Source organism: Scyliorhinus torazame, chromosome 6, assembly GCF_047496885.1.
Source record: "Scyliorhinus torazame isolate Kashiwa2021f chromosome 6, sScyTor2.1, whole genome shotgun sequence".
Taxonomy (NCBI): Eukaryota; Metazoa; Chordata; class Chondrichthyes; order Carcharhiniformes; family Scyliorhinidae; genus Scyliorhinus; species Scyliorhinus torazame.
This window is the reverse complement of record NC_092712.1, coordinates 278,714,906-278,742,215: the sequence shown is the minus strand read 5'-3', so window position 1 is coordinate 278,742,215 and position 27,310 is coordinate 278,714,906. Positions and strand designations below refer to the sequence as shown.

The following is a 27,310-nucleotide window of genomic DNA, read 5'->3' as shown; positions in this document are numbered from 1 at the left end:
CCCATCACCTCTGTGCTCACTGACCCACATTGGCTCTCGGTCAAGCGATGGCTTGCCTTTAAAATTCATATCCTTGTTTTCAAATTCCTTCAGCTCCGTAGTCTCTTTCAACCCCATAACCCTTCGAGATATCTGTGCTTCTCCAATTCTAGCCTCTTGTGCATTCCCAATTATAGTTGCTCCACCACTGCTAACCATGCCTTCGGTTACCTGGGTCCCAAGCTCTAGCCGCGTATTTTACGGCCCCGCTGCAACGTGTCTCTCCCCACCGGCTACAGTGAACCATTTAAATCTCCATTCAGTTCGGCGGGACCATTGCTGGGTAGGTGAAGCTGTAAAACCCTGGCCCGGAAATTCCCTCCCTCTGCATCTTTACCTCCTCTAAGGTACTTCGTAAAACATGCCTCTTTCACTGAGCTTTTGGTCATCTGACCCACTATTTCTTGGCATGACTCAGTGCCATATTTCATGTTCTAATACTGTAATATCCTGCACGGGACCTACGGGGTGAGAATGCTGGTCTTCCCCATGCTCCTTGTGGAGTACGAGTACGATGGGGTATCTCAATTATCCAATGCATAAAAGGTCGGCCAGTATGGCACGGACCAGAATAGGAACCTGGTACGGTTCTACCGTGTAGTGTACATATCATTTATGTAAATAAAACTTTGTTTATTAGTTTACTCAATGCGGACTCCCCGATTCCTTATTAAACTAGCGGCAAGGAGCAAACTGGTTTTTTGTTGACGTTGTGACTTACTCGGCTGAGCCACCTCCCTTATTTTCTGGACCCAGGTTTGGATTTAGTTGATTCACCACGCTTCTGGGCTGGTAGATGCATTTGACGCCTGTGTTGAAGACTGGAACCAATACGCTGAACAAATGTGTTATTTCTTCCGGGCCAACAACATCACTGAGTTGTTGACAGTCATACTATTGAAGGCCTATGGTCCATATACTTTCGGGGTGATCCACGAACGGGATCACCCTGTACGTGGGGAGTCTCGTGTACCTGCCGATGCCAGATGCACAACCATTCAACCAGCTTGTGACATTTGAGGCACACTCTTTAACCCAACCCTATCAACAATCGTTCAAAGATATTGGCTTAATACGACAGAGAGGTCCGCCAGTGAGTCCGTCACTGAGATTGTATCTCGGCTACGGAAGATAGTTGGGTTTTGTGAGCATGGAACTGTTTTGTCCGATGTGCTCTGTGATCGTTTGGTCTGCAGTATCAGTAATTTGGAAACTCCGAAAAGGCTTTTGGGCAAAGTTTCCATAGATATTCAGCAGGTGCTACAGATCCCCCTGTCCCAAGAAAGCATGGAAGAGAGAGGAGGTGAATGTTTTGGGGTGTCACCCCTCATGTGGTATCCACTCTGTCCAGCCTGTAAGCGATGTATGGGCCCGTGTACCTGCAGGCCACAGGCTCCAGGTGATCTGGTTGAGGGAGGGGTCAGCCCTGGGGCCGGGCCTTGCGTCTGGATGACCCAGAACAGGCAGTATATGAAGCTGAGAAGCAGCTGTTTGGCAGCGCCCCGCGTGGCCCTATTCTTGTTCCAATACAAGTAAATGGTCATATACGCCAAATGGAGCTGGATATGGAAACAACAGTTTCTGTGGTGGAGCAGAGCACTTTTGATCTTATCAAACAAGGAGTGCATACTTTGTGTTTGGCTGACATGGTGGTTCGTTTGGCCACTTATACAGGGGAACAACTAAATATCGCGGGGTCCACCTCACTCTGGTGGTTTACGGCCACCAGTCAGTGCACCTCCCCATATTGTTGTGGAAGGAAATGGCCCTAGCCTATTGGGACTTGATTGGCTACACCAGCGGCAGTTGGATTGGCAGCATATCCTCCAAGTGGGGTTTGGCGGGCTGAGTACAGTACTGAGCAAATACCTGGAGGTTTCCCAGCCTGGCTTGGGTACCTGTAAATACCCCTGTGAAGTGTTTTGGAATGTACATTATGTTAAAAATGTTAAATAAATCTAAGTTGCTGTTGACCACTGAGCAGGCATAACCCCACTGACTTATTCACATAAAGAGGGATGCAGTAGGAAGCCAATAACTAGTTTGCAAGTTGAAACAAAGCCACAAATTATATCGCATTGAAGAAGGCCATTTGTGCATCATGTCTGTGCTGGCCTTTTGTACCAGCTATCGAATTAGTCTCCCTTGCATGCAATCACGCTAACTAACACCACCTCATAAATCGAGATGCCAACACTTAACAATCAAGAGATTTGTTATAAAAATCATGAATTACTTTTTTTCTCTCCCAAACATAGTAACTGTACTCGACCAGTAAGCACTCCTCAAATCTGATAGATGTGATTCTGTGATTGGCCAGCACTTGCTGAACAATCCTAAGTGCACTACACTAACAACCAATTTAAGACAATCAATTGGGCACCTAAAGTGGTTCATTTTCACTCGCTAGAAGCGACATACATCCACACGAAGGGACCTGTTCTCTGCAAACAAAAGGAATATGTTCAAGCCCTTGAATTACCCCAGAGCTTGAGGCGATAGTTCCCCATTGCCTTCTACAAGGCAATACCGTGGCCAATCAGAAGCAACTTGCCAATCAATCAGCATCCTTTTCTCCAATAGCATTAATAGTTGATTTTTTAAAATTTGGCGTTCTTGCATTAGTCCTGATGAGTGAAAAGTAAAATGTTTTGGCAACAGGTCTCTCTTTTCAGCAGTAATATGAAATACAAGGAGACAAACCGAGCCTGGGCAGCACTTTCTCACTAAGACATTGATGAACAAATGGTCTCCAATTTTCACATTGCACAGCTAGTCTTTGTTCTGCATTGAGAAATTGGACTCCGCATTTCAGATTACACACTTGCCTTTCTGCATTCTGCGTTTGTACTAAAAAGGCTTTTTCAGTGTGCGGCTGGAGTATTCAGCAACAACCAGCATTTGTATAGATTGTTTTAATGTAGTGAAACGTCCTAGGCCAGTTCCAGTATGGTCAAACAGTCTGATATGATGCTGGGGAAGATACCGGACCTGGACTCGCATAAGTTGGTCATGGGAGGGGACTTTAACACAGGTATTGACCCTGGTTTAGGCCGGTCAAGCTCAAAAACGGGCAGGGTGCCAGCAATGGCAAAGGAACTAAAAGGGTTCATGGAGCAGATAGGGGGGCTGGACACATGGAGATTTGGACAGCCGAGAGTGAAGGAGTTCTCCTTCTACTCGCACGTGCATAAAATGTACTCCCGGATTGATTTTTTTATTCTGAGCAGGGCTCTACTGACGGGGGTGGTGGACACTGGGTATTCGGCGATCACCATCTCAGACCATGCCCCGCACTGGGTTGACCTACAGGTTAGTAAAAACCAGCGCCCGCACTGGAGGTTAGATGTGGGACCTTTAGCTGACGAAGAGGTATGCGGGTGGTTGAGGAAATGTATTCAGAACTACCTGGAAGTCAATGAAATGGGGGAAATTTCGGCAACGGTGGTCTGGGAAGCATTGAAGGCGGTGGTCAGAGGGGAGCTGATCTCGATACGGGTCCACAGGGAGAAGGTGGACAGGGTAGAGATGGACTGGCTGGTAAAGGAGATATTATAGGTCGACAGGAGGTATGCGGAGACCCCAGAGGCAGGGCTTTTAAGTGAACGGCGGAGTTCGGCTTGTTAACCACAGGGAGGGCGGTAGAGCAGCTGAGAAAGGCGAGGGGGGCGATTTATGAGCATGGGGAGAAGGCCAGCAGAATGCTTGCACAGCAGCTTAGAAAGAGGGAGGCAGCCAGCGAGATAGGGAAAGTAAAGGATGGAGTCGGGAACCTGCTTGGAGACTCACCAGGGGTGAATAAGGCGTTTAAGCAATTTTATAGTAGGCTGTGCTGGTCAGACCCCCAGCTGGGCCGGAGGGGATGATGCACTTCCTAGGGAGGCTGAACGGGGAGCTGGTAGAAGGACTGGGGGCCACGATCGGGATGGAAGAGGGTCTGAAGGCCATGCAGTCGGGTAAAGCACCGGGGCCGGACGGGTACCCAGTGGAGTTCTATAAAAAGTTCCCTGGGATATTGTGGCCGCTGTTGATGAGAACATTTAATGAGGCAAGGGAGAGAGGGGTGCTTACCCCGACGATGTCACAGGCCACAATTTTGCTGATCCTGAAGTGGGACAAGGACCCGGAGCTGTGTGGGTCGATCTCCCTATTGAATGTGGACGCTAAACCGCTGGCCAAAATTTTGCCCTTTAGGATTGAGGATTGTGTTCCGGATGTTATTGTGGAGGACCAGACAGGAGTTTTTAAGGGAAGGCAGTTGGTAGCCAATGTAAGAAGACTGTTAAACGTGATCATAATGCCCCCGGAAGGTAGGGAGGTGGAGGTAGTGGTTGCAATGAATGCAGAAAAGGCAGGTGGGTGCGGGTGGAACACAGTCTCGCTTTACGCAGACGACCTGCTCCTGCATGTATCGGACCCAGCAGAGGGGATGGAAGAAATCATGACAATTCTCGGGGGAATTTGGCCGGTTTTCGGGGTATAAACTAAATATGGGGAAAAGCGAGATGTTTGCGGTCCAGGCGAGGGGACAGGAGAGGCGATTGGGGGAGCTGCCGTTTAGAGTGGTAAGGGGAAGGTTTTGGTATCTAGGCATCCAAGTGGAGCAGGAATGGGAGCGGCTGCACAAACTAATTCTGGCCCGTCCAGTGGACCCAATGAAGGACGATTTTCGGAGGTGGGACGCGCTCCAGTTGTCACTAGCTGGGAGGGTGCAGACGGTGAAGGTGACGGCCCTCCCGAGATTCCTGTTTGTGTTTCAGTGTCTCCCCATCTGTATTCCGCGGTCCTTTTTTAAACGGGTCAACAAAGTAATTACTGGTTTTGTATGGGCAGGCAAGACCCCGCAAATAAAGAGGGGGATGCTTGAGCGGAGCCGGGGAGAGGGAGGGCTGGTGCTGCCAAAGTTCAGTAATTACTATTGGGCGGTGAATATAGCCTGATCAGGAAGTGGGTGGTGGGGGGAGGGTCGGCATGGGAGCATATGTAGGCGGCTTCATGCAAGAGCACCAGCTTGGGGGCGTTGATAACGGCGCCTCTGCTGTTCCCGCTGGCACGGTACTCCACCAGCCCTGTGGTGGTGGCGGCCCTGAGAGTCTAGGGGCAATGGAGGAAACATGTGGGAGCGGAGGGAGCATCGGTCTGGTCTCCAATCTGTAATAATCACCAGTTTGCCCTGCGGAGGTTAGATGGAGGGTTCCGGAGATGGCAGAGGGCAGGGATTGAGAGGATGGGGGGATATGTTTATAGAGGGGAGCTTTCCTCGCCTGAGGGTGCTGGAGGAGAAATTTGGATTGACGAGGGGAAACAAATTCAGGTACTTGCAGGTGCGGGACTTCCTACGTAGGCAGGTTCCAATCTTCCCGCTCCTACCACCAAGGGGGATACAGGACAGGGTAGTTTCTAGAGTGTGGGTGGGAGAAGGGAAGGTCTCTGACATCTATAAGGAACTCATGGGGCCAGAGGATACACACACTGAGGAGCTGAAGCGCAAGTGGGAGGAGGAGTTGGGAGGAGAGATAGAGAATGGTCTCTGGGCGGACGCGCTGAGTAGAGTCAACGCGTCCACAACATGCGCCAGGCTCAGCCTGATACAGTTTAAGGTCGTTCACCGGGCTCAAATGACAGTGGCCCGGATGAGCAGGTTCTTTGGGGTAGAAGATAAGTGTGCAGGAGGACCAGAGAACCATTTGCATATGTTCTGTACATGCCCAAAGCTTAGGGGATTCTTGCAGAAGTTTGCAGATGTCATGTCAAAGGTGTTAAAAACAAGGGTGGCACCGAGTCCAGAGGTGGCGATTTTCGGGGTGTCGGAAGGTCCGGGAATCCAGGAGGAGAAAGAGGCAGACGATGGGCAGCACAAGTGGCTAGCACTGTGGCTTCACAGCACCAGGGTCCCAGGTTTCATTTCCCGCTGGGTCACTGTCTGTGCGAAGTGTGCACGTTCTCCCCGTGTCTGCGTGGGTTTCCTCCGGGTGCTCCGGTTTTCTCCCACAGTCCAAAGACGTGCAGGTTAGGTGGATTGGCCATGCTAAATTGCCCTTAGTGTCTAAAAAGGTTAGGAGGGGTTATTGGGTTACGGGGATAGGGTTGAAGTGAGGGCTTAAGTGGATCGGCGCAGACTCAATGGGCCGAATGGCCTCCTTCTGCACTGTATGTTCTGGCCTTTGCTTCCCTGGTAGCCCGAAGATGGATATTATTAGCTTGGAGGGACTCAAAGCCCCCAAAGTCAGAGACCTGGCTATTGGACATGGGTAGCTTTCTCTGTCTGGAGAAAATCAAGTTCACCTTGAGAGGGTCATTGTTAGGGTTCGCCTGGAGGTGGCAACCGTTCGTCGACTTCTTTGTGGAAAATTAATCATCAGCAGAAGGGGGGGGGGGGGGCAGTGGGCAGGGGTTAGCTTAGCTTAGAGTAGGGAGTTAATAAAGGTGGGACCTGTAAGGGAGGAAGACGGCTTTTGCACTATGTTTATAGATTCATTTACATTGTCTATTCTGTTGTTGTTGTAAAACCAAAAATACCTCGACAAAATTTTTATTTTAAAAAAACAGTCTGCTATGGAGCCTTGCAAGGAGATATTAGGATAGGTGACCCAAAGCTTGGACCCCCGCCAGATGGAAAGCAACCGTATGGTCAGCACATTGTGGCCGCCGAACAATTACAGCCTCTTTATAAAAGAGAGTATTGAGAGGACATTTGATGGAAGCGTTCTTAATTGTGAGAGGTATAGTCAGAATAAATAGCGAGGAACATTTCCCACTGGCAGATAGATTAAGAACCAGAGGACAGCAATTTAAGGTGAATGGCAAACAGAAACAATGGTGACGAGGAAATATTTTGAATGCAGCGAGGAGTTAGGATCTGGAATGCACTGCCTGAGAGTGTGATACAGGCAGGTTCAATCGTGACTTTAAAACGGAATCGGTCTGTACCTGAAGAAGGTATTTCCAGGGCTACAGAAATGGGAAGACGAGTGGGGTTAGCTGAGTTGCTCTTGCAGAGAGCTGGCACAGTCACAACAGACTGTGACAGAGGTAAGTTTTAAGGAGCGTCTTCAAGGAGAGAGACGTGAAGAGGATGAACAGGAGAAATAACAAAAAACTGATTAATGAATAAATACTAATGACATTACAGTGAAACCGGAGCAGTATTATCCAAACTATTGTGATCCGTCATCCTGATTCTGCACTAGATTTCCTGCAGATCAGAGATTCCATGAGGCATTAGTTCATTGTACAGTTTCTTTTAGATGTATTTTATTTCATCTCTTGCCAAATGAACGGCAGTTATTGCTGCACCAAATGTGTAAGTATTTAATTCAGGGACTCCCAGTTATTTGTTAATTTTAATCGGCCAACAAATAGTTTCCTCTGAATTAAATGCAAATAAGATTCTGATCAAAAAATATAACATAATATATCATAGTTTCATAATGTAGGAGGAACGGGTGACTGATGGGAGTTATGTACAGGCCCCTAGCAGTAGTCAGGATGTGGGGCAGAAAATAAATCAGGAGATAGAAAAGGCATAAAAGAAAGGCAATATTACAATAATCATGGGGGACTTAAATATGCAGGTGGACTGAGAAAATCAGGTTGGTAGCGGATGCCAAGAAAAGGAAGCTACGAGAATTTTTTTGGAGCAACTTGTGGTGGAGCCCAGGCGGGAACAGTTATGTAATAAGTCAGGCCTGATTAGGAAACTTACGGTGAAAGAATCCTTAGGGGGCAGTGACCAAATATGATAGAATTTACCTTGCAGTTTGAGAGGGAGAAGCTAGAATCAGATGTAACAGTATTGCAATTGAATAAAGATAACTACAAAGACATGAGGGAAGAGCTGGCCAGAGTTGATTGGAAGGGGAGCCAAGCAGGAAAGACAGTGGAACAGCAATGGCAGGACTTTTTGGGGGTTATTTGGGAGGCAAAACAGAAATTAATCCCAAGGAGGAGGAAACATGCTTAGGGGAAGATGAGGCATCCATGGCTGACGAGGGAAGTCAAGGACAGCATAAAAGAAAAAGCATACAAGGATTAGTGGGAAGTCAGAGGATTGGGAAGCCTTTAAAAGCGAGCAGAGGACAACTAAAAAAAAAAAGCAATAAGTAGGGGGAGAAGGTGCAATATGAGTACAAGTTAGCTAGTTCTATAAAAGAAGATAGCAACAGTTTTTTTCAATGTATAAAAGGTAAGAGAGAGACAAGAATAGACATTGGGCCACTGGAAAATGAGGCCAGAGAAGTAGTAATAGGAAACAAAGAAGTAGCAGAGGAATTGAATAGTTACTTTGCATCAGTCTCCATGGTGGAAGACACCAGTGGGATGCCAGAACTCCAGGAGAATCAGGGGGCTCAGGTGAGTGTAGTGGCCATCACTAAGAAGAAGGTTCTGGGGAAACTGGAAGATCTGAAGGTGGATAAATCACCTGGACTGGATGGACTACACCCCAGGGTTCTAAAGGAGATAGCTGAGGAGATTGTGGAGGCATTGGTGATGATCTTTCAGGAATCACTGGAGGCTGGAAGGGTCCCAGGGGACTAGAAAGTGGCTAATATAACACCGCTGTTTAAGAAGGGAGGGAGGCCGAAGGCGGGAAATTATAGGCCAGTTAGACTGACTACAGTGGTTGGTAAGATTTTAGAGTCCCACTATTAAAGATGAGATTGCGGAGTACTTGGAAGTGCATGATAAAATAGGACTGAGTCAGCACGGCTTCGTCATGTCTGACAAATCTGTTCGAGTTCTTTGAGCGGGTGGCACGTTAGCACAGTGGTTAGTACTGTTGCTTCACAGCGCCGGGGACCCAGGTTCGATTCCCGGCTTGGGTCACTGTCTGTGCACATTCTGCCTGTGTCTGTGTGAGTTTCCTCCGGGTGCTCTGGTTTTCTCCCACAAGTCCCGAAAGACATGCTGTTAGATGATTTGGACATTCTGAATTCTCCCTTGGTGTACGTGAACAGGCGCCGGTGTTTTGTGACTATGGGATTTTCATAGTAACTTCATTGCAGTGTTGATGTAAGCCTACTTGTGACACTAATAAATATTATTATTAGGAGGTAACAAGGAAGTTAGACAAAAGAAAACCATTGGACCTGATCTATTTAGATTTCCAGAAGGCCTTTGACAAAGTGCAGTATATGAGGCTGTTAAATAGGTTGAGGCTGTGGTGTTAAGGGTGCGATCCTGGCATGAAAGAGGATTGGCTGACTGGCAGTAGACAGAGAGTGGGGATAAAGGGGTCTTCTTCAGGATGGCAGCCGGTGACTAGTGGTATGCCTCAAGGGTCTGTGCTGGGGCCACAACTTTTCACAATATACATTTAACGATCTGAAAGAAGGAACTGAAGGCACTGTTGCTCAGTTTGCAGATGATACAAATATATGCAGAGGTACAGATAATGTTGAGGAAGCAGGGGGGCAGCAAAAGGACCTGGACAGACTAGGAGAATGGGCAAAGAAGTGGCAGATGGAATATAATGGAAAAGTGTGAGGTTATGCACTTTGGTATTTTCTAAATGGGAAATGGCTTAGGAAATCAGTAGCACAAAGGGACTTGGGAGTCCTAGTTCAAGATTCTCAAGGTTTAGGTTCAGTTGTCAATTAGGAAGGCAAATGGAATGTTAGCATTCATGTCGGGAGGGCTAGAATAAGGAGCAGGGATGTACTTCTGAGGCTGTATAAGGCTCTGGTCAGACCCGATTTGGAGTATTGTGAGCAGTTTTGGGCCCCGTATCTAAGGAAGGATGTGATGGCCTTGGAAAGGGTTCAGAGGAGGTTCACAAGAATGATCCATGGAATGAAGAGCTTGTCGTATTAAGAACGGTTGAGGACTCTGGGTCTGTACCCGTTGGAGTTTAAAAGCATGAGGGGGATCTTATTGAAACTTACAGGATACTGCGAGGCCTGGATACAGTGGACGTGGAGAGGACTTTCCATTTGTAGGAATAACTAGAACGTGAGGCCACAGACTCAGACTGAAGGGACGATCCTTTAAAATTGCGATGAGGGGGTATTTCTTCAGCCAGAGGCTGGTGAATCTGTGGAACTCTGCCGCAGAAAGCTGTGGAGGCCAAATCACTGAGTGTCTTTAAGACAGATAAATAGGTTCTTGATTAATCAGGGGTTATGGGGAGAAGGTAGGAGAATAATAATCTTTATTTGTGTCACAAGTAGGCTTACATTAACACTGCAATGAAGTTACTGTGAAAATCCCCTTGTCGCCACACTGCGGCGCCTGTTCGGGTACATAGGTAGAATTCAGAATGTCCAAATCACTTAACAGCACATCTTTCGGGACTTGTGGGAGGAAACCTGAGCACCCGGAGGAAACCCACGCAGATATGGTGTTGCCCTTTCTAAACCACTTAACTCGTATAAGATGGACAAATGACTATGAGACTTAGTTTATAAAACAGAACAATATTTATTCACGTGCACACAATGGTTGTGGTTATTCAATCACACACTCCCAATCATAGGTTACACTATACCCCAATAGTTCCAAGATCTTAACTTAACTCGGCAGTGACTGACAAGTACTGAGCATATACAGGCCTGTTGTCTGCAGTTCCGGTCTTTTAGTCCTCTGTTAGTTGGTTATCAATCTGGTTCTCTTCTGGCTCTGGTCTTCCTTCTGTTGGTAGTGTGGATGGTCTCCTTTGTCGGCCGGTGGAAGTCACCGTTGTTAGTTACTGCTGCTCCAGAGAAAGAATGAATCCGCGCAGTAACTTTTATGCTGTTTGAATTTCATGACTCTTTTGGTGGGCGGTCTCTGGGTCATGTGTCAATCAGTTGATCAGGGCTCAATCAGCCTGATCGATAAAATCCAATCAGGGGCTGCCACATCAATTTTGGGGTGGACACTCAGTAGCCATACTTGAAAGTGTTGGAAACCTGTAGGCTCTTCCAAATAAGGAAATTAGGTGCCGCTGTGTTGGTAAACAATTGTGATTAACAAGACAGCTCTATTGATCCTGTTGGTGGCCTGGAGATAGTCCTTTACTTTTGCTATTCGCATAAAGCTGTGAATTTATTCGAAGTCTGCAAAGCTTTTTCCTGTAGTTTTATTTGATCTGCTTGTAGCTTGCTTGTCCATATGCTTGACCACTTTCCCAGCATCCCTTGCTGGACACCATTTTAGGTGGCCACAATGGGGGGAATGTGCAGACTGAACAGACAGTGACCCAAGCCGGGAATCGAACCTGGGTCCCTGGCACTGTAAAGCAACAGTGCTAACCACTGTGCTACAGTGTCGCCTATGGGGATGAGAAACAATTCAGCCATGATTGAATGGCAGAGCGGACTCGATGGACTGAATGGCCTAATTCTTTAACCTGTACTTTAACCTGGTGTTGTAAGACTTCTTACTGTGGACAAACTCCAAAGCGACTGTATTCCTGTTTTCCTAATCGTCACTTATATTATAATCGCCATTATTTCCAATAATATTCAATTCCTATTGCGTTGTGGAAAATACACAGGATATTTTAATTGAAATCAGAAGATTGAAAGTCAGCAAGACAATACTCCAATACTACAGCAATGCAATCAACAGTGCTATTTTCCGGAATACATACACATTAACATCAACATTTGTTTAAAGCACCACAAATTGCAACCAAATAATAGGAACTTAGGAACAGAAGTAGGCCATTCATCCCCTTGAGCTTGTCCCGCCATTCAATGAGATCATTGCTGATGTGTAGCCTACTCCATGTACTTGCCTTTGGCACAGATCCCTTGTATCTTTGCTTAATTAAATTCTTTGTATCTCCGATTTAAAGTTAACAACTATTCTAGCTTCAACTGCTGTTTCTGGGGGAGAGTCCCAAACCTCTGCCACCCTCTTGCTCCTGTTTAAAAACCTTGAACAATGATTACAATTTGAAGCTAAATATCTTTAATTGTCAGATTCTCCAGATTGGGAGCAGTTTAATTTCCCTTTTTGAAAAATGGTCAGGTTAACTTATTGTCAAAGAAAAACATAGCAGCAAAACAATATCTTTGGCTTGTACCTTATGGAGTACAAAAGTTTACAGGTGGCACAGGGGAGATGGCAGAGGAGGTGAAATGGTCTTACTGATTATAAATGCTGTTACCTCAATGGTGAGGGAGGATATAATGAGGGGAAAACATCCAGTGGACCCCTTAACAGGAGCAACAATGGGCGCGATCTAACGGATAAGTTTCTTTTTTTTAAACACACATTTTATTTAGGCATTTATGGTTTTATAACAGCAAAATATACAAATTCAAATGTAAATATAATTCAGTGCGTAACACCCCCCACCTGACGGAAAGGTTTCTAAGTGTTATTTATGGTGGGTTTTGTTGGGAGCTTCCGAGCTGGCGAGTCCCCTACTGCTATCTAATGATACTTATTCACTTTTTTGGGCCCTGGGGGTTTCTCTCCTGTTTAGCCCACACTTAGAATTTTTTCAGCACTGGAGAACTGAACTCTGAGTTTGGGCCGCCATTTTGAAAGGGTGCCCTGATCTCTTAAGTGAGCTTGTGTGTCTCCTACCCTTAGCAGTGACACTCTGGCACCGGGGCACTCTTACACTGTCATCCTGGAAGTCTGGCAGTGCTTCTACTAGCTTGGGAGTGCCACCCGGGGACTTTGGTAGTGCCAGGTATAGTGATCTCTCTAAGTGTTACAAGGGGTTAATGTGTAATCAGTAGCACCACATGATCACTAGAGGGCCGGACCAACAGGGTTATAAAAGGCAACCACATTGGGTCTCTCTCTCTCTTGGGTGCACTGTGACCAGGGCAATAACAGACTAGTTCAGATGGCTAGTGGAGTTACGTATAGTTACTGTAGTTAGATCTTGTTAACCTTATCACTAGTATCAAAGTTAAAGTAAAGAAATCATGCAATTATTGTTGTAGTTACTCAAGAAACCTTTTGTTACTACTGGACGAGTTAGAATCTTCTTCATCGAGATTCAGAATATCTCCTCACTAACCAAGGATTGAGTAGCACATGTTACCTACCGCACAGGTAACAAAACATGATACCAGGCATGCTGGCTTTAACAGAACTAGTTAGATTAGGTTAGACAAAAAGAGAAGAAAATTCAGACTGGATATTCGACTGTGGAAGACTTCGCAGCAAATGGATCCTCGACGACTAACTATGGGACTCATTGGACCTCTAGGGCAGCTGGAAACAACCGGTAATTTAAGTTAAGTTATGACGAAAAGATTTGAACAAATATTCCAAATATTTATCGCATCTAATGATTTAAGCACGGTCTCTGACGCACGGTCTCTGACGCATCTACTCATGGTAGATTAATCCAATACCATGATGCCATGGCGATCATCGATACATTGGATGACAGCAATACCCAAGAAGAAGACGATGCCACACAGAGCACAGAACAACTCCGTCGAGAGAGCACAGATCGACTCTGCAGCGAGAACACTGCAGGACTCCACAGAGCGCAATGATGGACTCCACACAGAGAGCGATGAAAGACTCCACAGAGAGAGTGACGCAAGCCTCCACAAAGAGAGCGACGCAAGCCGCCACAGACAGCTCGGTGACAGACTCAAAAATGGAAGCAAGCAAACACTCCATAGCGAACGCCATGCATGAACAAGACCATGAAGGTCTATCAAGCTTATTTGAGCCACCAGAAGAAGACAATGACTGTCTACCCAGCTTATTTGAGCCACCAGAAGAAGTCTACCCAGCTCATTTAACCAACAAGAAGACACTGATTGTCTACCCACTGTATGTGAGACAAGTGACGAAGAAATCACAATTCCCATACAGGATGTGCAGGATCACAGCGAGACTGACATATCTCAGCTCGTCTGCACAGAAGCACTCAATAATCAAAGGACAGCCACCCATGAGTCCAGAGAGACCACTTCAATTGAAATCTTGAAGATTTTGACTCCAGAAAAGGAGCCACAAAGAGATGACAGATGATTCAAATGAAACTGAAATGACTCCAAAAGAGGAGCACCAAGAAATCAATGATAATTCAAGTGAACCTGAAATGACTCCAAAAGAGGAGCACCTAGAAATCAATGATGATTCAAGTGAACCAGAAATGACTCAAGAAGAGGAGTACCAAGGAAGCAAAGAAGAGGAATCAAATCCACCACAAATGACTGATGTCACCAACATCAATGCAACATCAGATAATTCTCACCATTCTTAAGAAGAAACGCTCCATGTAACAGATACCACAAAGGACACTGACACCAATAACTGTGACAAAGACTCCCATCATCCACATGGAACACTCATTGAGTGCAACAAGAGCAACAAAAACAACAAGAAGCGCTGCAGAAACAAGAACAACGACAGCAACATCAAAACTACAAGCACAACAACAAAAACGACAAGAACAACACCAAAAACAACAAGAAGCATAACAAAAACAGAAATAACAAGCACGACAAGAAAAACAACAAGAACAACAGCGAAAACAACAAACCGAAACAACGAGAACGACAACAACAAGAACGACAATGAAAACGACCAAGACAAATGACAACAATGAAACAACGACCTGTACAACATGGTACAACTCTGCACATGAAGGACAATGCCACAGCACACTGCAAAACAATGGCAAGAGTGCAAACATGCCATGGCATGGCAACAAATCTCAGGAATTCACATTTGCTCCACAACAAACAAGCAAACCAGCTTTCAAGAAAGATGACATACAGAATCAATACCACAAACACAGGAAAAAGTCCAGGTCAGACAACAAAGATGACATACAGAATCAATACCGCAAGCACAGGAAAAAGTCCAGGTCAGACAACAAAGATGACATACAGAATCAATACCACAAACACAAGAAAAAGCATAAATCAGACAACAAAGTAATTCGACCATCAGTAGCTGGCCAGTAGCAGCACATGATCACTAGAGGGCCGGACCAACAGGGGTATAAAAGGCAACCACATTGGGTCTCTGGCTGTCTCTTGGGTGCACTGTGACCAGGGCAACAGCAGATTAGTTCAGATGGCTAGTGGAGGTACGTATAGTTACTGTCGTTAGATTTTGTTAACCTTATCACTAGTATCAAAGTTAAAGTAAAGAACTCCTGCAATTATTGTTGTAGTTACTCAATAAACCTTTTGTTACTACTGAACGAGTTCAAATCTTCTTCATCGAGATTCAGAATACCTCATCACTAACCAAGGATTGAGTAGCACATGTTACCTACCACACGGGTAACAAAACACCAGGGTGGCAGTGCCTAGGTCCCGTGATCAAGGGTTAGGGACAGGGGGCCCTCTGCCCTATCCTTGACAACCTAGCGGCCTCTGATGGCCTGGGAGACGCCCCCTCCACGCGGGTGCCATTCCTCCTGGTCTACATTGTGAGTGGACCAATACTGAATGCTGCCCAGCTACAGCCTCCCTAGGGAGGCCGGTAGATCCAGGTAGGCTGGTAGATACCGGAAAAGATGCCCAAGTAGGTTTAAAACCGTTTTGTCACGTTTTGAACGAGATTCTGATTCGTTATGCTGCAGTTGTATAGGGTGTTGGTGAGGCCACATCTGGAGTATTGTGTTCAGTTTTGGTCTCCTTACCTGAGAAAGGACATATTGGCACTGGAGGGAGTGCAGAGGAGATTCACTAGGTTGATCCCAGAGTTGAGGGGATTAGATTATGACGAGAGGTTGAGTAGACTGGGACTGTACTCATTGGAGTTTAGAAGGATACGGGGGGATCTTATTGAAACATATAAAATTATGAAGGGAATAGATAGGATAGATGCGGGCAGGTTGTTTCCACTGGTCGGGGAAAGCAGAACTAGGGGGCATAGCCTCAAAATAAGGGGAAGTAGATTTAAGACCGAGTTTAGGAGGAACTTCTTCACCCAAAGGGTTGTGAATCTCTGGAATTCCTTGCCAGTGAAGCAGTTGAGGCTCCTTCTTTAAACGTTTTTAAGAAAAAGATAGATACCTTTCTAAAGAATAAAGGGATTCGGGGATATGGTGTACGGGCCGGAGAGTGGAGCTGAGTCCACAAAGATCAGCCATGATCTCATTAAATGGCGGAGCAGGCTCGAGGGGCCAGATGGCCTACTCCTGTTCCTAGTTCTTATGTTCTTATGTGAGATTTGGGTAGCTCTTGCGAGGCTTAAAGGTTGGTAGGAAGCCCGTAGGATGCCTTTCCCGGCATCTACCAGTCACACACTCGTCCGAGCGCAATGCAGGCAGTAGATCACGTTCAACAGTAGCAATCTGTTCGGTCGTGAGGCACAGGGCATGCCAAAGCCAAGACCCACTCTTCCAGAGCCAGTCTCCTGGTTCCTGTCGGCTGCATCCACTGGCTGCTGTACAAAGCGGCCATATGCCAAGTGGGTGGGCGCCGGGTCCCTGTCTATCTGACCGCCGTGCTGGGGTACCTAACTGCTGAGATCATCGAACTTGCTGGCAACATGGCCCAGGAGAACAAGAAGACCTGCATCGTCCCCTGCCACTTGCAGCTCGCCATCCGCAACTCCAGCACTCTCAGGGGTCTGTGGGGGTGGGGGGGGTTTGAGAATATGTGAATTATCTCATGTGGCTCTGACTTCCACTCATTGACTTAGCAGAATTATGAGTTTTTTTGCTCTGGTATTTCAATGGAATCTGTTTGGCCACTGATAAATGGCATTAATTGTTAACCTGTGATTCCCCTTCACTGATGGGACAGCAGAATTGATGCAGTTGTGCCTCCTTCACTATATCCTTCACCCTTCAAAGCTGCATTACTGTCTTACACGATGTAACTTTTCAAAATTTGACTTGAGCCTATTTGAGTTACGCCGGTCCCTTTCAAAGTGTTAATTTAGAAATCTGGCTTGTTCTTGCCTCATGGGAAATGGGCTCCAAGTCCTGTGTAATTAACCTGAATCCTGTCCACTGTCGCGGCACCAACAAGTGAGTATGTGTTGCAAGAAGGAGCTTCAGAGGTCAGCTTAGAGGTCCTCCCACAATTCATCATTCCCAGACAGAACCAATCATATTATTAATTTTGGAAGACACCATTTTACCTGAGTATCAAAATGGTGTTGCTGCAAATTTATTTCAGGACGGAGTTTGAATCTCCTTCCCTCACTGCCCACATGCCTCTTATTTACCTGGAGCCTCACGATGTGCAGGTAGAGATACCACCTGTTCCAGCCTCCCCAGCTAATACTGGATGAGTTATTGTGGTGGTGGGCATTAACACAGTTGCCCCCTGTTCCCCGAGCCCATCATCTGTGAGGCTGTGTACACCATCACTTCGAGGGGTTCCACCCACCCATGAGTATTTCACATACTCCCTGCGTCCCTGGTATTATATGTTCCCAATCTACATGCTGCAGATGCCCTCTGTAACGATCAACAGAATCTCTTCAGCCCAGTACAGAGCCTGCCACATGTGGAGACATCAACTTTAGGACAGCCCTGCGCAGCAAGCTGTGCTTTTTTCTTTGAAGGACACAGCCCTTGCCTCCCTGTAGCTGCAATATACCACGCTTCCAATGATTCCTCCTGCTGCATCATCGCAGCTCTTCTGCACTGTTTCCTATCTCTGACTTCAGACTATTGTCCACATAGCCCCTGGACTGCCTATTATCCCGTGATTCCTTTCCAATTCACAGCAGAAAACTCTGCAAACCTGTGACTCCTGTCTGCCAGTCCCTGAACTTAAACGGCAGCCTTGATATCGTTCCCATTTCCAAAAAGCACTATGGCCATCAGTCACCCTTCACAAAGCACTGCATCCCTGACCTGTTTAGTGTTTTTGCGAACCATCCCTGATGTACCACACTAACAGGCCTGTACCCCATAATCTGTGGTCTGCGTGTATCTCCTTCCAGTAGTACATGTGCCATCCCTTAGACTCCCTTGTTTGACTATATGTCTTGCAGGCTTGTCAGAGTCCATGATGCGTCCTCTCCGTCTTCCATGCTTTCTATTGTTCGTCTCTCCATCCACCTCCTGACCCCCTTGTTTGACTATATGTCCTCTCAGTCTGCCCTGCTTTCCATTGTTTGTCTCTCCATCCACCTCCTTGCCCCTCTGTCTGCCATCGTGAGTCTGCCCCCCCCCCCCCAAACCCTCCTTCCACATTGGCCCCTTGTCTTCATCTGCCCACTCCTAACCCCTGCCCTTACCTCGTATCCCACCCCTGGACGAACTTCAGACCTTTTCTGCGGTGGCTGGATGTGTCCCGCAGCACAGGTTTAATAATAATAATCTTTATTGTCACAAGTAGTCTTATATTAACACTGCAATGAAGTTACTGTGAAAAGCCCCTTGTCTCCACATTCCGGTGCCTGGTCGGGTACATGGCGGGAGAATTCAGAATGTCCAAATTACCTAACAGCACGTCTTTCAGGACTTGTGGGAGGAAACCGGAGCACCAGGAGGAAACCCATGCAGATACAGGGAAAACGTGCAGACTCGCACAGTGACCTAAGGCGGGAATCGAACCTGGGGCCCTGGTGCTGTTAAGCAACAGTGCTAAACACTGTGCTACCATGCTCTGCCCAGATAGGCACTGGTGTGTGGGACTGGGGGAAGGAGACTCCTGTGATCTCCAGCCTCCGATGCAGTACGGATCATCTGAGTTAGTGACACAGGAGTGTCCATGGGCCCAGCAGCTGTTCATCAAGACCAGATTGGCATAGAGATGACGGGCAGGAAACGGTCTGCTTCAGTAGTCACGTGTGCAGTGCATCTGGAGCAGCGCGACATTATGACAGGTAGGCTTTGCATGTTGCACTCACCTTGGAGTCTTTGGCGAATTGAGGACCATCTTATACACGCCAGCCTTTATCAATCGGGTTTGATGCAGACATGATGCGAGATTGGAAGACCTGATGGAATTCTGGAGGCCAGCTATTTTAGTGAGCATTCATATGATGCAAATAGCATTTGCGCCACCTGCCAGCGGAAAGAGTGACACACCATAAAATCCACCATTGGGAGAATTGCAACAGGATTTTACGCTGGCGGGTTTCTGACTCTTCGCCAAATTCTCCGTGCCCACCTGCCTGCCACCAAACCCATTACAAACACGGCCCAATGATTTTGACAATGCAGCACTCCCTTAGTACTAATCTGACATGTCATAGATTCATAGAATTTACAGTGCACAAAGAGGTAATTTGACCCATCGCGTCTGTACCCTACTTAAGCCCACGCCTCCACCCTATCCCCGTAATCCAGTAACACGACCAAACCTTTTGTACACTAAGGGGCGATTTAGCATGACCAATCCACCTAACCTGCACATCTTTGGACTGTGGGAGGAAACCGGAGCACCCGGAGGAAACCTACGCAGACACGGAGAAAGTGCAAACTCCACACAGTCAGTCACCCAAGGCCGGAATTGAACCCGGGTTCCTGGAGCTGTGAGGCAGCAGTGATAACCACTGTGCCATCGTGCTGCCCCATGTCAGGTTGGATCCTGGTGGTCTTGTTATGGGCGAGGCATTTTCAGAACCCCAAAATGTATCATGGAGTTCAACCAACTTCCCCCTTTAATGTATTTGTTGCTTTTCCGAGCACATGGCTTGTTCCCTAGGTATGGGATTATAATTATGGACTCGTGGGTTTTTAAACACAAAACAATGTTTATATGAACTCAACTTAACATCTTAAATAAACATTGGATCTCTTAACACCCCTTAATTCAAAGATAACTCCAAAAATATTACAGCAGTAAATAATTCCTCAAAATGTTCCTTCAAACTTCCAAGAGACTTAACACCTTTATACAGAATCACATCAGGTTAAAGGCTTCACTATTATGAGTTTAAATCACCCAAATGATCCAGAGATAGTCTTTCATGGCAGATATCACAACTTTCCAGCTCACTGCAAAACACAGACACACACCCAAGCTCTCTTCCTCCAAACTGTAGCTCTCTGGAAACACACAGACACACACAAGCTCTTTTCCAAACTGAAACTTCAAAATGGCTGACCTGAACTCAGCTCCACCTACTCTCTGACATCACTGTTTTCTTAAAGGTACATTGCTTAAACATCCATGTCTTAAAGGTACTCTCACATGACAATCTTTGAATCCATGACCTCCTCAGTCCTACCAATTGAGACCGGTTTCATCACCACGTATATTTATTAAACCAGAGTTTTCTCTGCAGTGTTTTGGAGATCCCACTTACAATTAGGGAATTAAATTATATGTGAATGTCTGCAGTCTTCAAAATCTTGATATTTCGTTATTTGGGAAAGTGTATTTGGTGGGTTATGACCAGATTGAACTGGATACCGAGTTAATAGTTCTATCCAAAAATGGGGTTAAGTGCTGCACTGGGTACAAAATAAATGCACATTGCAGTTGTTCCGTAATTAGCCTTCTGGTGAGTTTAATGGGCAATCGGCATATGAATCAAGAAATTTCTCAGAAAAATAACGGAGTTGAAGGCTGAGATGGCATTTGTGCATAACAAGCAGCAGATGAGTGTTAGAAATAAATAAGTACAATCTGATATATATTACATATATTAAGACATGGCTGCAGGATGACCTAGATTGGGACCTGAATATTGAGGAAAGGTGGAGGGGTGGCTTGATTAATTAACAATGGTATGGGCAGCACGGTGGCCTCATGGCGCTGAGGTGCCAGGTTCGATCCCGGCTCTGGGGCACCGTCCATGTGGAGTTTGCACATTCTCCCCCTGTTTGCGTAGGTTTCACCCCCACAACCCAAAGATGTGTAGGGTAGGGGGATTGTCCACACTAAATTGCCTCTTAATTGGGAAAAATTAATTGGGTAGTTTAAATTTTTTTTTTTTTTTTAAATTAACAATGGTATTAGTACAATGGTGAGGGATGACCTAAGTTCAGGAAATCAGGAGAGAGAAGCAGTTTGGGTAGAGATGAGGGACAATGAGGCAATACAGGCCCACTAGTGGTAACCACATGGCAGGACAAGGTATCAAAGAAGAAATAATGGGACCTTGTCAGAAAGATATGGCAATAATCATGGGAGATATTGATCTACATATAGACTGGAAACATGGGCAATAGTAGCTCAGATGAGGAATTCATAGGACATTTTTGGAATAGTCTTTTAGAATGGCACATTCTGGAGCCGACAAGAGAGCAGGCTATAGTATACATGGTATTCTGCAATGAGATTGCATTAATTGTATCAAAAGGAAAAAGCATATAATTGCCCAAAGATGGGACAGGTCAGAAGATTGAGAAGAACATATAAAAAACAAGGAACAAAAACGATTACTAAGGAGGGAAAATAGAGAGTATGAGAGGAAGCTAGTTCGAAGCCAGTAATAGTTTCTATAAATATTTTAACAAAGTGAGCATTGATTGTATTGAATGTGAGTCTGGGAAGTAATAAAGGAAAATAAGATGATGGCAGATGACTTGAATAGGTGTTTTGCATTAGTTTTCACTGTAAAGGACACAAATAATATTCCAGAAATAGTTGTAAATCAGGAAGTGGAAGGGAGGGAGGAACTCAAGAAAATCACATTTACCAGGGAAATGGTACTGAACGAATACCTGCAGACTGACCAGTGCCCGGATCCTGATGGACTTCATTCTAGGGTATTTAACAAAGTGATGGAGAGATAGCATTGGTTTTAATTTTACAAAATTCACTAGATTTGGGGAAGGTTCCATTAGGTTGGAAGATATCAAATTTAACCATTTTAATCAAAATGGGAGATAGACCAAAAGCAAGAAACTACAGGCCATTAGCTTAACATTTCTATTGGGGAAAATGTTGGAATTTATTATTAAAGACCGTCTAGCAGGGCATTTGCATAAATTCAAGGTAATCGGGCAGAGTCAACATGGTTTTGTGAAAGGGAAAAGATGTTTAACCAATTTATTAATGTTGTTTGAGGAAGCAACATCTGCTATGGATAAGAGGGAACTGGTGGATGTGCTGCACTTTAAATTCCAAAAAGGCATTCAGTAAGGTGCCACATCGAAGGTTATTGTGAAAAATAAAAGATCATGGTGTAGGGGATAACATATTGGCATGGATAGAAGATTGACTAGCTGACAGGAAACAAGAGGGTAGGCATAAATGGATCATTTTCCAGAAAGATCTAATGAGTGGTGTGCAGGCGGCTCAACGTTTTACAATTTATATAAATGTTTTGGAAGAAGGGACAGAAGTTATGGTTACTAACTTTGCTGATAATACAATGATAGGTATGAAAGAAAGCTCTGAAGAGGATATGTGGAGACTACAAAGAGATTATAGATAGGTTAAGTGAGTAGACAAAGATCTGGCAAATGGATTCTAATGCGGGGAAACATGAAATTATCCATTTTTCTCAAGATAAAAAAAGTGTCTAAATAGTGAGACTTTGCAGAGCAATTGTATTGAGCTGCAGAGGGATCTGGGTATCTGAGTGTATGAATTGCAAAAGATTAGTATGCAGCTACAGCTGTGATGAATCTAAGAAATTGCTATATATTATACTTGTTGCAGTAATGTTATTTAAAAACCCTGGTTTAAGATACATACAGGCAGTGTGCCTGCTAAAGCTTTGATTAAGGGGTCATAAAAGTATGGTAATCATTGATTTTAACTATTTACTTGTTTACAGGTGGATGGCTAATGGAACATTGTTTTGATTTTGGAGGATCCCTAAGGTGCAGATAATTTATGAGTGATAGAGCTTAGTCCTAGATAAACAGGTCATGGGACATTTTAATGGAAGGAGACCGAAGAAAGCCTTATGATGCAATTAAGGGGTGGAGCCATATCTGTCTGTAGTTTTACAGTTTTCCATAGATTTTAGTCTGACAAGACAGGTCTTCATTTGGCTCTTGAACAGTTCTCTTCAAGGTATTTGCACAGAGAAAAGCAAGTAAACCTGATTATTAACTTTATTTATAAGTGGTCTTTGAACTATTTTAGTTTGCTTAATTGTAATTATATATATGTTGCAGGTGTAGGGTGTAAGCTAAAGATTTTCATTTTAGTTAAGAACTGTTTTTATCATTAACTATAAAGCTGTTATAATTGATTGCGTTTAAATTAAAGTTTGATTTAACGTAAGATATCTATTTGTCAGTGGTATCACTCCTGTGGCAAAGTATACTTTCCTCGCGGTTTTACAAATTGCAAATCGCTAGGTTCTAGTCCGGGATCCAAACACAGCAAGTAATTAGGAAAGCTAATAGAATGTTATAATTTATAGCGAGGGGAATTGAATACAAAAGTAGTGTGGTTAAGCTTCAGTTATACAGGGCATTGGTGAGACCAAAATTGGAGTACTTTGTACAGTATTGGTCTCCTTATTTAAGGAAGGATGGAAATGAATTAGAAGCAGTTCAGTTAAGGTTTACCAGACTAATACCTGGAATGGGTGGGTTGTCTTTTGAGGAAAGGTTAAATAAGTTAGGCTCTGCTGGAGTTTAGAAGAGTAGGAGGCAACTTGGATTGAAACATATAAGATCTTGAGGGGTCTTGACAGGGTGGATGAGGAAAGAATATTTCCTGATGTGATTGCACTGGAGGAGGTGCAGAGGTGATTAACCAAGATATTGCCTGGGATGAAACGTTTTAAGTTATGAAGAAAGGGTGGATAGGCTTGGGTGGTTTTCGTTGGAGCAGAGAAGACTTGAGGGGCGACCTAATCGAGGTGTGCAAGATTATGAGGGGCATGGACAGGATGGATCGGGAACAGCTGTTCCTCTTAGTTGAAGGGTTAGTTACGAGGGAACACAAGTTCAAGGTGAGGGGCAGGAGGTTTAGGGGGTATTTGAGGAAAAACCTTTTTATCCAGAGGGTGATGACATCCTGGAATGCACTGCCTAGGCGGGTTGCCTCACATCCCTTAAGTACCTGGATGAACACTCGGCACGTCATAACATTCAAGGCTATGAGCCAGGTGCTGGCAAATAGGATTAGGGGGACAGGTCAGGTATTTTTCATCTGTCGGTGCAGACTTGATGGGCCGAAGGCCCTATTCTGCACTATTATTCTATGATTCTGTGAGATGCAAGAATACCAACTTTCAAATGGAACAACAATTTATACTACATGAGAAAAGGGGTTGGTAAGTCGGAACTGTTGTCCCTGGTGCGATTGTTTAATTCAAAAAGTCACAAGGCCTAGACATGTTCTTTCTGATAGCAGAGGGCAGGGCCCTGAGTATGAATATGTGTAACTTCTAACAAGTGTAAGTTTAAATTTTTTAAAATTCATTTACGGGATGTGGACGACGTTGTTTAGGCCAGCATTTATTGCCCATCGCTAGTTGCCCTTCAGAAGATGGTGATGAGTTGCCTTTTTGAACCGCTGCAGTTCTTGAGGTGTCGATACATCCACTGTGCTGTTAGGAGGGAGTTACAGGATATTGCTCCAGTGATCATGAAGGAATGGTGATGTATTTCCAAGTCAGGGTGGTGAGTGACGTGGGAGGGAATTTCCAAGGGGTGGGGTTCCCAGATTTCTGCTGCTCTTGTCCTTAGCAGTGGACGTGGGTTTGGAAGGTACTGCCTAAGGAACCTTGGTGAGTTACTGCAGTGCATCTTGTAGATGGTACACAAGGCTGCCACTCTTCGTCGGTGGTGGACAGTTTGAATATTTGTGGAAGGGGGAACAATCAAGCGAGCTGCTTTGACCTGAATGGTGTCGAATTTCTTGTGTTGTTGGAGCTGCGCTCATCCAGGCAAGTGGAGAGTATCCCATTACACTCCTGAGTTGTGCTTTGAAGATGGTGAACAGGCTTTGGGGGGGGGGGATAAGGAAGTGAGTTACTCGCCATAAGATTCTGAACCTTTGATCCGCCCTGGTAGCCACAGTATTAATATGGCTAGTCCAGTTTCTGATCAATGGTAACCCTCAGGATGTTAATTGTGGGGGATTCAGCAATGGTAATGCCATTGAATGTCAAGGGGCGATAGTTGGATTCTCTCTTGTAGGAGATGGACTGTGTGAACCCGACTGATAATCTTGAATTGGTTATTGGTTTAGAATTGGTTGAGTTCTTTATTAGGGCACGGTTTGAACCATCTGCTTTTTTAAAAAGCTTTTGGTCTACTTTTTGTTTGTTCTGAGCTTGGCATATATTGAAATATCTGAGACGACATTAAATGATTTCTTGTCCTTATTTCATTCACCAGGCCAACAATAAGAATACTGACTTTTCTTTCTTCAGAAGTAGATGAAAACCAGTTTATTGCATATAAGGCTTCTACAAACCCACTTCAAAGAATTTTCTTTTTCCAATAGGCAATTAAGATAATGAAAATGGCTCTGCAGAAATATGGCAGCTATGCGAAGTTTGAACAAGCGACAGGGGGATGTCTGCTCACCAAGAGCCGCATCTGGTTCTACGTGAAGAAATACATGGAGAGGGAGGACTGCCTTGGTGATGTAAGCTGTATAGTTGTGCAATGGTAATTTGTGTGACTGTTTTTGTTCGTGCAGTTGCAAAGACTGTAAACTAAAAATAGTGTTGTGGAAGAACTGGCAGTTGAATCTTGTGTCTGGACAACATTGCCATCTATATCAGAAATCTGTTATAACTTTAGCTACACTGGCAAATTGTGTGTGTGTTATTTGTGCCACATTTATATCACATGCTAAATTATCGTTAAAAATAGTGGTTTATGATTTATATACTTCTGAGACGATCCATGGATATTGCAGCAAAGTGTGTGAAATCCTGACAAACCTCAGTAATGTCAGTTCTGCCGAAAGGTCAGTGTTATATTTCTTTGTTAGCCGCAAAGGTACAGGGGTCCCTCACTCTGGATTCTTTCAAACACAATGAGAGGTTTATTAAGAGGCGTTACTCATAAAGACTTAAATTGGAGAATTGCAAAGGCCGTGCAAACGCTCTGCTAATATTACGACACATCATGTGACGCTTTACCAGCAGGGATGTATTCTCTGATATATAACACCCCTCCCCCTTTTTCTTTTGTGCAATTAACAATTATATAACAGTATAGTTGTGTTTGGTTTCTGTCCCGAAGTATCGCTGTCTAGAATTTCTAAAGGTAGAATGTCTGGTGAAGTCTCACCAATTTCATTTTGTGAAGATAGTAGCTGATCATCATGATGTTGCAAAGCTTTTTCATCATCCATTTGAATGGTGTATGAAATTGGACCTGTCTTTGCTAGGATCATAGTAGGTACCCATTTATCGTTGGTGGTGTAGCTTCTGGCTAGCATTCACTCTCCCTGGTTGAATACTCGCTTTTTAGAGTTTTTCTCGCTCCTAGCAATTTGTGTTTGTTGTTGTTTCACAGTCTCTGAAGTATCAGATGGAGTTAACAAATCAAACTGTGGTGCAGTTTCGTTTTGAACAACATCATTGCTGGTGAACTCTGTTGTTGCGTGTGCGGTGTTCCAGATAGACGTTACTCTTCTTGCCAATGTGCCTTGGTCCTTTGATAGAATGTTTCAAAGACGCTCGGCCAATTCATTTGTTGCAGGGTGACATGGAGCGAGCTGACTTTGTTATAGTAATAAGATATATTTCTGATTTTTTTTTTTAAATGGGTAAAAGGGATATGCGCAACAGGTGGGAGGTGAATTTGAGACCAGGAAGATTGGCGGAGCAGGCTCGAAGAGCTGAATTGCCTACTTCTGCCCCTAGTTCCTATGTGTATACTGTTTCCCTTCAAGTCATCCTCGAACTCCTTAAAATGAACCGAGGACCATTATCACTTACAATCTGCTCCTCTGTTCCAAATCTTGCGAATATTTCATCTAGTTTCTCAGTGGTCTGCTCAGTCATAATTGTCTTTATTATTGCAACTTCCCGCCATTTAGAGTGTGCGTCCACAATTACCAAAAACATGTGACCCCCCCCGCCCCCCCCCCCCCCCCCCCCCCCCCCCCACTGGACCAGCATAATCAATGTGTATTCTCTGCCATGGCTATGTCGGCCATTCCCATGGATGCAAGGGTTGCAGCGGTCCAGTGTTCCTTAGTTTTGCACAGGATTGACATTGCCCTACTTTCTCGTCAATTTGAGCATCTAATTCTGGCCACAAAAATAACTGCGTGCCAGTTCCTTCCTCCTCCTCACACCAGGATGTCCCTCATGCAGTTGATCAAGGACTTTACTGTGCAACCACGAAGGGATAATCACATGGACCCTCCATAATGGAAATCCATTTTGCACTGTCAATTCAAGTCTTCGTGTGATGTAGGGCTTGAGGTCTGGACTTTTCATATGAACGTCTGACAAGATAGTGAGTATGTCATCTGAATAACGTTGCACCCCATTCAACCCGTTTACAATTTGATCCGTGGATCTCTGAAAAAGAGCAGAAGCAGATGTT

General features: G+C 45.0%; 1 protein-coding gene across 5 annotated transcripts in view; it reads left to right on the top strand.

The window, feature by feature from the left end:
- LOC140425453 (putative tyrosine carboxypeptidase MATCAP2) overlaps positions 1-27,310 on the top strand; it is a 71,085-nt gene that overhangs the window by 18,040 nt on the left and 25,735 nt on the right. For 4 of the 5 annotated variants that reach the window (XM_072509735.1, XM_072509736.1, XM_072509740.1 and 1 more), the window contains one exon: positions 25,245-25,388. The exons of the other annotated variant lie outside the window; for it this stretch is intronic. In XM_072509735.1, coding sequence (XP_072365836.1) covers positions 25,245-25,388 — 144 coding nt within the window. The remainder of the gene's footprint in view (positions 1-25,244; positions 25,389-27,310) is intronic. 5 annotated transcript variants of the gene reach the window in all.